The 16,096-nt window shown below is 39.5% G+C and overlaps 1 protein-coding gene across 5 annotated transcripts in view; it reads right to left on the bottom strand.

Moving 5' to 3' along the window:
- Window positions 1–6: 6 nt before the first annotated feature.
- Window positions 7–16,096, bottom strand: part of nfic (nuclear factor I/C) — a 31,989-nt gene continuing 15,899 nt past the window's right edge. For 4 of the 5 annotated variants that reach the window (XM_031878691.1, XM_031878694.1, XM_031878692.1 and 1 more), the window contains exons 3-7: window positions 15,776–15,952; window positions 8,777–8,960; window positions 2,499–2,573; window positions 1,329–1,403; window positions 7–364 (exon numbers count right to left, since the gene is read on the bottom strand). In XM_031878691.1, the coding sequence (XP_031734551.1) occupies window positions 240–364; window positions 1,329–1,403; window positions 2,499–2,573; window positions 8,777–8,960; window positions 15,776–15,952 (636 nt within the window). In that variant the 3' untranslated portion in view covers window positions 7–239. Of the gene's footprint in view, window positions 412–1,328; window positions 1,404–2,498; window positions 2,574–8,776; window positions 8,961–15,775; window positions 15,953–16,096 lie in introns of all 5 variants that reach the window. The other variant, XM_031878693.1, reaches the window with a different exon arrangement.

A 16,096-nucleotide genomic window follows, 5' to 3' on the forward strand; every position in this document is an offset into this window, starting at 1 on the left:
AGACTTTGGTTGAGGGTGGGCCTTCTAATATGACCAACAGAGGGAGCCAGATGAGGACATTTTGGCTAGTCTAACTTTCTTCAAAGGCTGTTTGAGGGTCTTAACTTGGGTCTAACTAAGCTTAGTTTAAAGTCATGGTAAGGGATGACATCAATAATTGTTAAAGCTGCTTATGTATTCCCTGATGTTCTGACGGTAAGGATTAATAAAAGTTAGTCAGTGTGTGTGTGTGTGTGTGATTACCCGCTGGATGAGGTGCTGGCCAGTGATCGTCTCAGGCTGACTGGCTGGTTGAGGTCGTAGGCCAGATGACCCTGGAGCTCTCCCATAGAGAAACTAGGTCCTACTCCTGTGACTACTGGAGCTACACACACACACACACACACACACACACACACACACACACACACACTACATATTGAAAATTAAATATGTATTTAAATACTTGGGTTGAGTTGACTAAATCCGTTGTCTGTATTATTACATCCCTCCTGCAAAAGTGTGAAGCTAATAAAAAAAACGATGTGTCTGTCAGTTCAGAGCAGCAGACAGAGTAAAGATGATACCTCAGATTATCACATTCAGATATAAAACAGACACACTGGATTAGTTTGCTTTAAAATGTGATAATGTTAATTTGAATCAGCCGTTAGCATTTCTGTAGGTTCACTTTACTGTATAACTGTCCTGTTAAACACTTAAAATGAATTATTTATGGTGAAGTGTTCACAGTGGCTTGTTTAGGACTCCTGATGTAGAAGTGAAGTCCCACTAGCAAGTCAAAGACTTGACTTGGCTTTACATTTCATAAAGTCAAAAATGTACTGGTAACAATGGTTTTGTTGCAATGCCATGTTTTTTGGTGCAAGTCAGTTTTTTTCTCATTGTTTATTCATTTCACTTTCACTGAGTTGGGTGGAGTGGCACAGCTGAAGTTGAGCAAATATATGCGTTTATGTATATCACTGTACTCTTTTTGGCATGAAATTGCACTTTTATTTCTACACAAGTCCAAAGAGCAACCCTCCAAAATATGCCATGCATGTTGAGACATGTTCATGTCATATGGCAATAATTACCAGCCTCTTACTTGCAATTAGTATTGGCATCAGCATCCAAGTTATAATTATGACTGGGAAACTCATGTTTTCTAAATTTGATGGAATATAGCGCTGTACTGTCAATGCACAGTATCTGAACTGTCCCATTGCCAACTCTTCAATCATACGGAGTGACATGCTCAATGTAGCTGAAACAAAAGATTGGTGTTTCAATGGATGGTGGTGGTGAGTTGGTAAAGATTAAAGCTAATAGTAGATGCCACTTACTTCTTGAAACCTGGACCAGCTCAGTGACACTGAAAACGCCTGATGTCAGAAAACTCTCCTGGAACTCTGGACCATCTGTAGAAACACAACTGCATTTAGAAATGTCTGCTGTGTTCGTGTGTATCTCAAGCAGTGGGATGAGATGTTCTTTCACTCAATCAATTCTTTGTGGATGTTCAGTGCACCATTCTTTTAAATGTAGTTGTGCTTGTGTACAAAGTGTTTCCCCTGTACAAAGCTTTGTGGAATTATCTCTTTTGATAGTTTGCTTTTATGTTATGTTTACCTTTCTTTTGTTTCATTCTTTCAATGTGTTGGTTTTGCATTGTGTAACATTAAGATTGAAGTCTCTCCAGTTTCTTGCTATGCCCAATATTGGGTTTGGAATTAATTGTATTCATATTTTGAAAACCTTATATAATAATCCTGAAGCATTGGTCCAACACAAAACCAGTGCACCAATTGTCATGGCATGTGGTCCTCATCAGTGTTTAATCAGGCTGATTAGACCACTCCCCCAAGATTATATAACTCCGCCTATTAATGATGTGATTTAAAACAATGATAACATTATCAATTCAATTCATTATATTTTGTACAGCCCAATATATGTATATGCATATATGTATATATTAATTATTATTGTTTGTTTGACACTAATCAGATCTGAAATATTTTCTTCTTTGTATAGAAAAAAAGATCTACCAACCACCATCCATTTGTCAACCGTTTCAATCCCTCCTGGATGCCAGCAAATTATTGGAATGGCTTCCTAGACCCTGAATATAAATGTGCATCACCACACAGTGTAGCTTTTTCAGTCTGCGTTACTAGTCCTATTACTAGAGCCTAGTGCATGGTGATGGTGATGGTGATGCAGATAATGTTAAGAGGTACAGGCCATACAATCTCAATACATGGATGACATGTTACTGTCCGTGATCACAATCCTTCTTATCTTCCAAATGGTTGAATATTCTTTTGGACTTGGTATGAATTTCATCCATCACATATAACAAAATTATGAAGAAAATTAACAGACAGTAAAAATGGAAAACAGTCCTATACATCGACAAAAATATTATGCATGTACTGTACATTACAGAATAACCAGGTTCCACAGAGTGAAAAACTGAATATTCATCCATAATGGAGTATCCTTTACATTACCCATGGTGGCGGTTCGACTGTCCTCCTGGTCAGAACCCACTCCTGTACGACTGGGACTGCTGCTCTGCTCTGCCTCTGAAGAGAGAGAGACTTGATCTATCCATACATCAGGACAATTTTAGCAAGACACGGTTACCGGATTAAGAGTCACAAAAAGAACGAGAACTGACTTCTGAAACAGGTAAGTGAGGGGAAAGAACACTTTGACACATCCATCAGGGTTTCTCTTAGCTGGTGTGTCTCATACATACTTGCCTATTATCACTGTGTACTGGGACATTTAGGTGCACTGTGGTCTCAGCCGTGTTGAGTCCATCATTATATAGTGCTTCTACAGCAGCAGCCAGATGGCCCCAGTTTTCTTGAATGAATGAATGAAACCCTGGTGTTTTTGGTCTGAAATTGTCTGGTCGGTCCCTATATCCTCCAGGTTTTGTCCCACCAACTAAGTGTTAGTCACCATGGTGGACATTTTGACTTGTCACACATTTACTACTGTAAAAACATTAATAATAGCTACTTTTGGTGAATGAAGGAACAAAACCTGTGTGCTAGGCTGGCTCACTAGTGTCTTACTGGGACAAATGTGTGGAGCAGAGGCCATCAACCATCTGAGGCCCACAGTTCATTGGTTACTCAATTGCGTAGGGCCCTGAAAAATACTATATAAATATATGTTTTTTTTAAGAAGTTGTTGGGAGACATAAACCCAATCAATGGCAGTCGTAGTTCATATTATATGCAGTATGAATTAGCTCATAGCATATGAGGGAGATAATACTGTATATCATAACGTTTGCCTGAGTTGTTAACAGCTGCAGGTGGAATCAAGATTGATATTCCACCAGACGGGCCATCAGTAGTAAATGCTGTAACTTTGCATCTTACAAAGTGAAACTGTTTGAGATATGGACCATGGTCCACAAACTAAACATAAGCCTTCAGTCAGTTTAGGAAATATACAACCCAACGATGTCTCCAGTATACATTCAGGTCAAGTAAACAATAACAACTAAACTGCATCGTTTTGACTTTACTCCTATGGTGCTGTTAGAAACAGCATAGATTTTAGAGCACTCTTTGAGTGTATTGCTGAGTAGAAGCTGTGTCTACAATCACAGTACTAAAACCACAGTCCTGACACTGAGAGCACAGTGAGTTAGAGCCCTCGCCCTCCACACATCCTGCTGAAAAGCCTCCTCTGTTCCCCTGGCTGGCTGTCCATCATGTTTCTTGTGCAGTCACTTGATATTTTATTAATGCTGCAGAGACCCGGCATCACTGGTGTCACTAGTTACAGGTGCTGTTGTATGTCTGCTGTCCTGTCCCATTAAAAACTGCTAATGGTGTTACAGCCCCTGAAGCCACAATATGAAAAACAGACGTGAACACTGAGTTCTTTCAGTTGTTTTTGGAGTCAACTTATAGCTGCATTAAACTAATTTATACACTTGGTTTTAACCAACCAATGAGAAAGAAGAGCTCAGTTCAGACGTTCCCAGATAACTTCTGCGTCACTAACAGCAACTCCGAGTATGATTCAAAAACATCCACAGACCTCAGAACTACTTGTCATGACAAATAGTAGCTTTTTAGAAATTCTCATATTAATTCAGATATGGATAATCATTGCACTTTTTCAGCCATGGTGGCAGTGTGGCTCTAAGGATGGACATGTCTGTCGGTCAGTCTCCCACTTTGGTCCAGACTGAAATATCTCAACAACTATTAGAGGGATGTGCCTGTACATAGGTAGATACATCGGCCTCAGGCTAAGCACGTATCAATTCTTCTCCATAAACAATGCATTTGTGAACATTTCATCGACTTTCTTTCTGCAAAACAGAATTGTCCGTATATTGTTTTTATGCAGGGTATAATGAATATAATGATACAAATATTGAATCTTGTTAAATCTAGGCAATTATAGAATATGTTAAGGAAATAATTACCAGACTTTTACCTGCAATTAGCATTCGTATCAGCATGCAAGTTATAATTATAACTGGGAAACTCATGTTTCCTAAATTTGATGGAATATAGCACTGTACTGTCAATGCAAAGTATCTAAACTGTCCAATTTTTTAACGTGGATTGTGTAGAGGTAGAGAACCTCTTAACACTCCGACGGCCTGTTAACTGTACATCTGTGTCATGTACACAACTGCTATGTATAGTTAGGTACTGATGCTACATATCTTTGGAAAGCTAAGATTCTTGTGATTCGATTTATGCAAACCCTTTCAAGATACAATCACAACAGCAGGTACAATCAGTGGTGTATAAAGTACTCAAAAGCCATACTTGAGTAAAAGTAAAGATACCTTACTGGAAAACTACTCCAGTAAAAGTAAAAAGTCATCTATTAGAATACTACTTGAGGAAAAGTCTTAAAGTATCTGATATTTATTGTACTTAATTATCAAAAGTAATTTTCTGATATTAAATGTACTTAAGTATTGAAAGTAAAAGTACAAGTAAATGCTGTTAATAAAAAAGCAAAGCGTCAGAATTTTGAGAATTATGAAGTTTATTCTTTTAAGTGCTGTGGCCACCATCACCAAGGACATGGAGTTGTGTTGAAAATAATTGTGTTGGCTGTGATCCATCCAGGAGCAACAATGTTCAACATAATATATTGTACATAAGTATACTTTTGCATCTACTATGAACTTATCATCATAATTCTCCGAAAATCAATATGACACTATGAAGGAGTTGTAACAGTGCGTTTATAAGTATGCTCATTCCGACTAGAGGATGTAGAGGGCAAATGCATAATGTTGTGTTCAGCAAAAAATATCCACTTGATGCATCAGGTCAGTGTTTTGAGAAAGGACGCCTGCCTTGTAAACTGAATTGAACACAATAGGCAAAGGTTTTGCTCAAGCTGTATCTGCAATTGGGCATCATAACGCCATCTGATCATCCACAAAATGACTCAAATATCAAAACATGATCAATACTAAAGCAGCACCGAAAGTAACAACCCAATCATTACTTGAAACTGAAAAATGTCCTGTTCATCTTCAAAAGAAGTTGGTTTTCAAAATTGCGAGAATTCAGTCTCGCTCTTCTTGGGCTGAAGACTAGTCCTGCGATGCTAAATAGCCTTTCACAGGCCGCTGAGGCAGGTAGAGGTGTGTTCAGCTTCACAGACAGCTTGCGCACAGCTGGAAAGGATTTCCCTAATGCTGCGCTCTCGCGGCTCCTGTCAATCCTATGGTGTGGTGGCTAGCTATAGCTAACGTTAGCCAACTAGTGCTGCACAACTGTCAACACTTCCTCAGCTCACTAATTCTCTAGCGATCCACGGGTGTTGGTCTTCGTCACCACCGTCGTTTGTTGCGGGAGTAGCAGGTGCTTCCATTTCTGCTTCCATCATGAAATCAGTCATCGTAGAGTGGAATTCTACTCATGTAGTCGCTCGCTATCTAGCATCCTGGGCATCACTGGGAATCAAAACACCGCGGCTTTGAGAGCACTTGTTTGCAATTGCGCATTAACGTGATTAACCAATGATTTAACTTGCAAGCTAGGACCACTGATTCGCCAAACCTGCTTGCTTGCAGTCTCTGTTCCACCACAGTCCCCGACGTTGGTCTCATGATTCATTTTTTTTCTAAAGATAGATTTGATTTTGTAACGAGTAACGAAGGTTTCAGGGGAAATGTATCGGGGTAAAAGTATCAGTTTTCTTTGCAAAATATAGTGAAGTAAAAGTAAAAGTCAACAGAAATATAAGTAGTAAAGTAAAGTACAGATATCCAAAAAAACGACTTAAGTACAGTAACGAAGTATTTCTACTTCGTTACTATACACCAGTGGGTACAATCAAGGCCTCTGTCAGACCACCAACCAACAAACAAGCAGTTACAAAATCGAGGCAACTCACTGATGAATAGGGTTGGGTATCGTTTGGGTTTTTTCCGATACAGGTGCTAAAACGATACTTTTAAAACGATAGCGGTGCCTAAACGGTGCCTGAACCGATACTTTTTTCTTCAAATTGAACAATATATTAACTGTTTAAAGTATACTATGAATATAAATAAATACAAAACACTTGGCTTCAAACTACAGCTTCAAACTTTTTAACTTCAAACTATGAACAATATATTACCAGTTTACAGTATACTTAAATAAATATAAATAAATACAAAACACACACACACACACACACACACACACACACACACACACACTCTGTACACACACTACAGCTTCAAACTTCAGCAATTCTTTTGCAGAAATATGAGCATATTTGCCTTCTCTGGCAAAATAGGACACCTTTTTATTTTACCAGTTGGTCGCGGTAATGCGCCAATTCATCGTTTGCCAACCGCCACTACACCTCAAAGAAGAAGAAGAAGGTTTCGCATGCCGGATGTTGTGCTTGTTATGAGCGGCAGCGCTAAGTACCCGGATGTCGATGGAGGATGTTAGTAGCCTGCCAGCCGTTTGACAGATCGTTTTGTTTTTGTTTTTTTATAAATCATGGCCGAAGCTTCGCCAGAATGATGGAGGGGTTTGTTTCTAAGCGCACACGGCTTGTCCGGTTGTAATAATACTATGAGTGAGGAGCGGAGGACCGAGGCTATCGTTAGCTGCTGCCAGGATGGAGTCATCAGAGTAGTGTAAAAAAAGTATTTCAATCGGCTCAGGCACCGAAAGGAAGCACCGAAATCTGCGTTGCGTTTCGGTCCGGTAGATACCGGTCATATAGGTACCGGTGCCATACCGGCACCGGGTTTCGGTACCCAACCCTACCGATGAAGCTTCATAGAAATCCACCCATCGATAATATTCCAACAAAAACGGTCTCGTTACATTGCCAAAGGTCCAGACGATCCAATCCAGTAAAATATTTAGTCCAAAACACATTATTACGTCCATAAATGCCCACGACTGCTGTTGCATCATTTCAAAATAGCCGGCTGATATGCCTAATTATTTATATATTTTCAAACGTAACTTCAGTTCGCATGTAAATTTTGCCCGTCTCTATGTCTCAAAATGGCGGCTGCACTCTGACGTTTTGATTGACACCTCATTTGACCCAATAGGAACTTCCATGTCCTGTCCACAGCCTACAATAGCCAACGAGAGTCCGCGTTGAGGGAAAGTGCCTGCCCCTCTTCTGTCGTGTAAAGCTCGAGCCAATTGCAACCGATCATTCTGATGACTGACGCTGAAAATAACGATATTCAGCTTCAGGGGTTAGATTTAGAGGCAGAACGCGGAAATAACCTGCGTAACCGCGAGTCAGCTCCCTGCGTTCGTGCGTAAAATGCAAAGTGTGGTTTTTGAGAGTTTTGGAGACTTTAGGAAAGTCAATAATGGCGAAATAACTTATAGATTACTGTATATCGACATAAATAAGCTTTAGTTTGAATTATGAATACACATTTTTACACAGCCTAGGAATGTTACCATGGTTACCATGGGTCTCCAAATGGCCTTTTTTGGAAAGCGCCTAGACATACCCTTAGAAAAACATGTGTAGAATATTAATTTTCTGTGGTATTGTTATCAAATTTGAACTTGGACTAGGTGAGGCTTCATGCTGTGGTCCCATTGTGTTTTCCAGCTATTAAGTCCCAGCTATAGTCATCTGCTGGCATCTGTTTGCAAAGAAATATTCAGGCGGAAATAAAAACCTTCTACTTCAGTGTGTTCAAACTTCTATTACTCAATGCCAGTAGCACTTACAGTGATTCTGACTGTTGGGGAAAAAACTTCAGAGTGTTACCTTTCAAAAGAGACCATGCATGTAATACAAATGGTTCAAGAACAGCTTTCAATTTACTTTGGGTATGCCTTGGATAGGCTAAATAAGGCTAATTTTACTGGAGTGGTAACAGGTTAAAAAGCTTTAAGTAATAGATAGATCAATAGATATATAAATCGATAGATAGATAGATAGATTGGGAAATGAAGCAATGTTAAAGCTCTACTATGAAAATCATACCATACCACTACCTGCATGTGGTTCAATTTAAATCCATTATAACATCAAGGCATTTAAAGTAGGCTTTTATTGTGACTAATAGCTAATATTACCAAAGATTTATTCCATGTTGTTTTAGATTCAGAACCTTTCTGACAACAATCTGATAAGTGCTTTCATTTTAAAGAGAATAGGAAGCCTGAAACCAACATACAAACAGAGGAGAAAAAAATATGTAGGTGTATTCTCCTGGCTGTATTATCAACAACCTGATGTAGTGAGTCAGTATTAGAATTTTACCTCGATGAAAGTGTGTGTTCGTACATACCTCTCTCTTGCACATAGTAAGCGAGGTAGAGGTCAAGCTCTTTGACAGAGACAGAGATATGTTTAGGCTGGACACAGAGGACTGGATTAGAGCACTGGCCTCCCTTGACCAGCCGCTCTCCATCTGTGCTTTCCAATGGGATTCCTTTAAACAGGATGACCATCACCAGGTCTAACCTCCACACCTTGAAACAGACAAAACACAATCATTGTTGACCGAAAACAGCATAAATCTAACTCTGGCCAAGGTGAGAATAACAATATACCATGAGGACTCACTGCATCAATGCTCCCCTTTATGTGAACCATACCCTGAATAGTTTCAAGTCATCTGTACTGTTTAAAGTTTTACTTCAAATTCATAATTGAAATACCTGTCAACAAAATAAAATCAGATGATGTCATCTACAGCAGGATAAATGAATAGTCTTCTGTATATGAGTGTGAGACCAGGGAAGCTCACACACAAAACATATGTGTAGCACTGTAAGTATTTACAGATAGCTAGGACCGGATTCTAGGTTCGGAGGAGCAGTTTGTAACTAGAACTTAGAATTAACAGACCACAGACCAAGGAGTACGTTTGAACTGCCTGCTTATTTATGCAGACAAATAGTAGTAGACATACATATAAATAAATTGGTACCAAATCACATACACACGGAGGAATTGTGCATTTAAATTCCTTTAAACCCTCCAAAATGAAACCAAAATCTCAGAAAATAAATATTTCTCCCTGTTTTATTTCACTTTGGTAGGTTGGTCTGGCAGAATAAGATGCCTATCCAATGTGATTTCTCCTATGGGTGGCTTGCCATCTTCATTTCCCAGCTTTGTGTGTGCAAACACCAAGCCATCCTCATAACTAAAAAACCTGGCCTGTTGTATAACAGTGCAATATACATACAAATATTATATTCTTACATATTCCGTCACGAAATGAAGTACTTGAGTAGAGCTAGCACCTAAATATATGTTACTTATCTGTACCGTACCCTATAATGGCAGCACTGTTTACCAAACAATACTAACGAGGCTAAACTTGACCATGCCTGTTGCATGTAGTTTCTCAATTCCCTTTACACAAAGGAAATGCACAAAATACATAGCTACTGGCAATTTTGGCTGCACATTCAGCTTGAAAAACAAGGAAATAGCATACTAATTGACATGTAAAAAATACAGTTTTAACTCATCAAATCCTGGGTTCAAAACTAAAAAAAAAAAGATTCCAGCAACGTCAGCAGGAACACAAAATCCTCAAAAAATGGAAAAATAAAGTTTACACTCCTCAAAACTTCTTTCTTTGCTCTTATATTCCTTCTCCCCTCACTGGTTTGCGACCTCTCTTTGACTTGTCTCTCACAATCTACTGTTCTCTCTCTATTTTTCCTCTGTCTCCAGCATGCGGTGCTACAGTAACACTGGTTGTTACCGCTGTACAAAGTAAATGGCAAAAACCAACAGTATAAACCACCATTACGACTGTTAATGTCAATGACCTTAATAACTGTTATTTAATTAGTTTACCCTAAATGTATTATTTGTTTAACTTTGTATTTGTTTAAGGTTATAATAACCTAGGTTACATATGGATCTGTAATCTAGATGTTTTTCTTGATTTGCAGTGTGGGGAAAATTGCATTCATTAAATTATCGACCATGTTCAAATTGTCAACATTTTGCATGCCACAACTGCTTACGTGATAAAACCCAGTCAACTACTTGACCTATCAAATGAAATGCTATTAACAAAATAAAAAAACAACATTTTACTTTCGTTAATGTTGTCAGCCTGTATTCACTTTTACAGTTATCTGGTATATTGAGGGGATTTCTCTTGCCCCAATACCTCAAAATACTATAACTTTAGTTTTAACAAGGCAAGAGTAATTCAACTTTTGCACTTTCCAGTTGTAGTTCTCTTGGGATCCTGCCGACAACGCCAATTAGTATATTAACATAATATTGGAACATTAAAGCTGATAAATGCAAGATTGATTGCCTCTCAACAGCGCGACAGCTGAGCCGACGACCTGCAGCTAATGGCTCTAACAAAACTAAGTGCAAACTATGTCAGAGGCGCTGGTAGAGCTATCAGTATGTACCTGATGGGGAACCTCATGATGACACCATGAGTCGGGACGGCGATATCAGCTGTATTTTTGTACGAGAGTGGTGGTCGCGAGCTAGCCAGTGAGGCACGCTCACATGCACTAACATGCACTGAAGGGCCTGTGGCCCACTGTGTCAACAAATCAAGGAGAAGCAACACACAGAGGGGGAGAGACTTCATTCTCTGCTCAGGTAGACATTATTCCACTATATTTTTACATAGACCATAAATGTTTGATGAGATACCTTTAAATAAAAAAATATAATGTTAGTATCGGTTGGCCAATAGAGGGCGCTAGGGCACCGCCCCCCCTTGAGCCACAACATTTTCTTTTTAATAATAATAAATTATACAAATTGTCAATATTTGTGTTTTTGAAATATGGAATGCACCCAGTAATATGTGTAAAATATGATATCTGGCCAAAATATATGCTTTTCCTGCATGTCCTCTCCGCCTGTCTGCATGTCTCAGCAGCGATGGGGCGCTGGAAGAATCGCCCCATCGCGATTACCCATCATTAGGTAAAGCAGTTTAGCCAATTGCTGATTAAAGATATGAATGTATGACATACAATTTAGTCAATCAGTGTCCTCAAATACATTAAGCGTGGGGCAAAATTTGTATTGCCCTTAAACTGCGCGTCCTTGTCAGGACTAGTGTCTACAGGCAAGGCGAGCCCTACTCCTCCAAACCCGGTTTGAGAGGAGAACTTTGGCGGAGAAACTGCAGGTGAAAGAGCTGATCCCAGATCAGCATGACGTCACAATCAGACAGCAGACTAGTGCGAAAGGGAAGCAGTACAAGCTTCTTTAGTAGCTGGTACACCAGAAAGGTTTGGCTAGCTGGTGCACTTCATGTTTACTTTTCCTAATCTTTACCTCCCCAACAAACAAGGTCCATAGGGGCCAAAAATTTGCTAAATCTTCTCTGCCAATGCCAAACAGCTTATTCTGCTGTTGCTCTTGACTCTTGTTTGGTGTTGTTTGGTGGATTGGATGATTGAAGTCTGTCAGTTACAAGGAAGAAACAAGACATATTGGCAATTTTACAATTTATTCATTTAACAAACAGGAGCCTCAGTACCGTATGGAAGAACCATACACAGCCACAACAGCCTGGCTCCTCCTCCTCCTCATGCTGGTCACCAGCCTGCTCACACACTGCTGTGGGATGGCATTCCACTCCTCAAGCAGGATTTGTCGCAAGTCAGCCAACGTGGTTGTGTTGGTCACTCTGGCACGAACAGCTGGTCCCACAAGTGTTCACTTGGGTTGAGGTCAGGACTGTTGGCAGGCCATTCCATCCTCTCTACTCCCAAATTCTGGAGATAGTCTCTGATGAACCCCGCTATGTGGGGGCGAGCGTTGTCATCTTAGAGACTTAAAAAATTTCCTCGGGCAAAGGTCCGGAACATTACACTAATATCTAACTTGCGTTATTTAGTGTCATATATATACATGTATATATATATATATATTCAAGAAGCCTAGTAGTAGTAAATAAAGAAAATACACATCAATTATATTTTAACAATTATTATTCTCAGTTTTCAAATTTAACTGGATGGATTATAAATAATACATAGAAATACATAAATAAATGTTCTTCTCATTTAGATTTTCGGACTTCTTACTGGAACTAAAACGCACGGATGTACTGAACAACCGTGAGATTAAACTCTTTGTTAACAAAGAAAGAAGGATTGACATTGTCTTTAAATATTGAACAGCAGCTCTGGTAAGTTAAATGTGTTTGTTTTTACATCTGCAGTAGCTTTAATATGTTTGTTTATATATTATTATTTGTACAACTTGTTTTTATGAAGATGGATTTTTGTTTGGTTTAATATGTGATAGGAACCATTGTTACGTCCTATCTTGCTCTGGGGACATATTTAGCGGTGCGAGTGTTGGCAACCTCGCGACTTTCTCGCTAAATCTGGCGACTTTTTTCTGTCAAAAGCTACTAGCGACAAGTCTAGCGACTTTTTCTGGTGTTGTTGGAGACTTTTTTGGTGTTTTGATTCTGACGTTAAAGCACGTACGTTCTGCACTGTCGTGAACGAGCAGCGGGTGCTGCTGTGAGCCCCTCCGCCGCCCCAAAGCACACACAGGCGGGTACTCTCACAGAAGCCTCGTGCAGCTGCAGTCAGAGAGAGGAGACGCACTCTCGGTGTATTAGTTAGTGGATCTATAGGTGTTGGCTTCATTTTTACACGAAACAAATAATAACCGTAGCTGTGTTTCAGCTGCAGGACAGCAGTGAAGGCCCAGGTATAAAATGCACGGCCCGCCACTGATGTATATACAGTATATATATATATATCATATAATAATATTCAATATAATATAAAACACACACATACATATATATATATATATATATACAGTATGTATATATATATATATATATAAAATATATATATATATATATAAAATATAATATAACAGAACATGTTTATTTATTGAGATGCCCTATGGACCTTGTTATAGGAGGTAAACATCAGGAGAAGTAAACATGTGTACACAAGTGTAACAATAACAAGTGTAATTAGGAATACTGATGTTAAAGTAAGCTATGATGAGTTTACACTGTTAATTTACCATCTCAATTAAATGTTGATGCCTCCATGACCAAGTTAAGCAGATGAGACTGAGGACAACTATGTACAAGAAAAGATGTTCACTTTTCCTAATATGTAGCTTGACAGAGTTCTCCATGTGTGTCCTGGTGTTCTCATGTTTCCTTACCTCCTCATCCCTCACTCCCGTAACTTGGATCTGTCCCCGTTGTTTTAAAAAGCTAAATAAGTTATTAGCATAACTGCATCCAGTTAGCCAAACCTGTCTGGTGTACAGCTAGTAGAGAAGCTTCGCATATACTGCTTCCCTTTCCCGCTAGTCTGCTGTCTGATTGTGGGGTCAGGCTGATCTGGGATCAGCTCTTTGGCGGAGGTTCTCCTCTCAAACGGGTCTTGGAGGAGTAGTGCTCGCGCTGGCGCTCGCCTGTAGAGACTTCTCCTGACGACTTTGGCCCCGAGCTGAATCTATTTGAGGACGCTGATTGGCTAAATTGTATACTCATTTATGTCTTTAATCAGCAATTGGCTAAACTGCTTCATAGACCCACCTCTTGTGGGCCATTTATCGATGGCCCCAGCACTGCTGAGATGTGCACACAGGCGGCGAGGATGTGCAGGAAAAGCATATATTTTGCGCAGATATCATAATTTACAAATATTACTGGGTACATTCCATATTTCAAAAACACAAATATTGACAATTTGTAAAATGTATTATTATTATATGTATATATATATATATATATATTTTTTTTTTTTTGTGGCTCAAGGAGGGGCGCTCAAGGTGGGGCCACGCCCCATGGCCCTCTATTGGCCAGCCGCCACTGGATATAACAGAAAGCTTTTGAAAAATGTGCATCTTAAAATAAAGTAATTAATTTTCGAAAAAATGAATTTCACTGAATTGCCCTGCAGCTTTAAATTCAGTTAATTCAGGTGTGAAGTGACGTCAATCAAAAAAGTCATATTATATTTTTCTCATCTTCTAACAAGAGAAATTTGTGTGTGCAGCGACTTTATCTGTGGTTATTAAACCACTTGTTTCAGCTCAATTCTCCCTGTTAACATCATTGGACAGTGAACTAATGTATTAGGATTCGGATCATATTGGGCTCTTAGGTTTATTTTTCTGTGAATTAATTTCAGATGTGAGTGGGTACGTTTGCTCAAAAGAGTTGCGCTTTGTCTCGTAGTGGCGCTTCATCACTTTTAATAATCGCCACGGTCTCTGAACATGTGAGGTACTGGTTTTAAACTGCCCATGGGAAGAATTCACCGATAAGAGTCTGTTCATTCTTGGTTAAAGACTCTGGTCTCTCTGACCACATTTCTCTCTTTGGAGAACGTCATGTGAAATGACTTCTCTGACTCACGTAATTATTCTCCTGCTCTTCGTTGTTTCCTCGTCTCTCCCCCGTTTGTGTACATCTCACTTGAATCAGGAAACTTGTCAGAATACCCATATTTAATTGGCTGAGCTGCATCACGTGATTGGATTTGCACCGCTGAACAAGTGCCGTAAAGGCTGAAAAAGCTGCGCCAGTTAAAATAGAAGTGCTCCTTCAAAATGTAATAATTCTCAAATATCTATCTGTTTTAGGTCCTGGGTCCGGATACAACGCCGTCTGGGTCCGGATCCGGACCGCGGTCCGCCTATTAGTGACCCATGCATCAACCTTGTTTGTTGTGTCCCGTTCTGCAGAACCTTACAACAGTTGATACCCTGGTAACCCTGGGCTCAGTGGGCTGCTCTCTCTGCGGCCAGTACCTTTATCCACACTCTACTGAGGTGCCGAACTGAAAACATTTGACTGCATCAGCCTCAAGGGACCTCTCTCTCAGCTTTTCAGCACCACTTTTACGTTTTTTTGCCGATGGCTAGGAAGCCGCAACCAGTCACATGGGGACGTAAATCACCGTTGTGCATGGAGGCTCCACTCACATAATGAGGTCCACTTTTACTGAAAATATCTGTGGGCATGTGATCAACTCCCGATAATAATCTAAACAACTTTTAAAGAAGACATTAAATGGCCGACAGATTTTGAATTATGTTTTAGTTATTTCCTATTTAGATAGTTTGAGTATTGTTTTTTCTCAAAAAAACATTCTTCTGTTTATGAAAAAACCTCGGCGATAGAACACATAAGCTAAAACATTGCGGCCCCAGGAACAGCTGGATTTTACAGCGAGCAGACAAGATCATCAATAACATCAACATTTACTTATCCTTCTGGTTTGTGGTGCAAACAGACTGAGGAAGAAACTACTGGAAGTGAATCTTGCACTATTAAGTTTACCTTGTCAGCTTGTCGAAGACAGTCTATGCGTCTCATTTTGCCTTTCTGGTCAGGGTTTGACAGGACGCAACACGCAGCTTTCTTCCCAGTGATTGACAAGACAAAGTCTTCTCTGCATTCAGGTCTAATGTCCTTTCTTAGCTTGGCCAAAAGACGGCTGGCCCACTTCTGTTTCACCTAGGAACGGATGATATTGAAAAGGGAGTTAGAGAGTCAATTCATTTATTAAATAATGCATTAATATATGGGAATATTGAAGTGTCTTAACATATTATAAAATACTGGATTGAGAAAAAAAGTCTTCAGTTTGTTTATCAGAAG

The sequence above is a fragment of the Anarrhichthys ocellatus genome, unplaced genomic scaffold, assembly GCF_004355925.1.
Source record: "Anarrhichthys ocellatus isolate YVR2014 unplaced genomic scaffold, GSC_Weel_1.0 scaffold193, whole genome shotgun sequence".
Lineage (NCBI taxonomy): Eukaryota > Metazoa > Chordata > Actinopteri > Perciformes > Anarhichadidae > Anarrhichthys > Anarrhichthys ocellatus.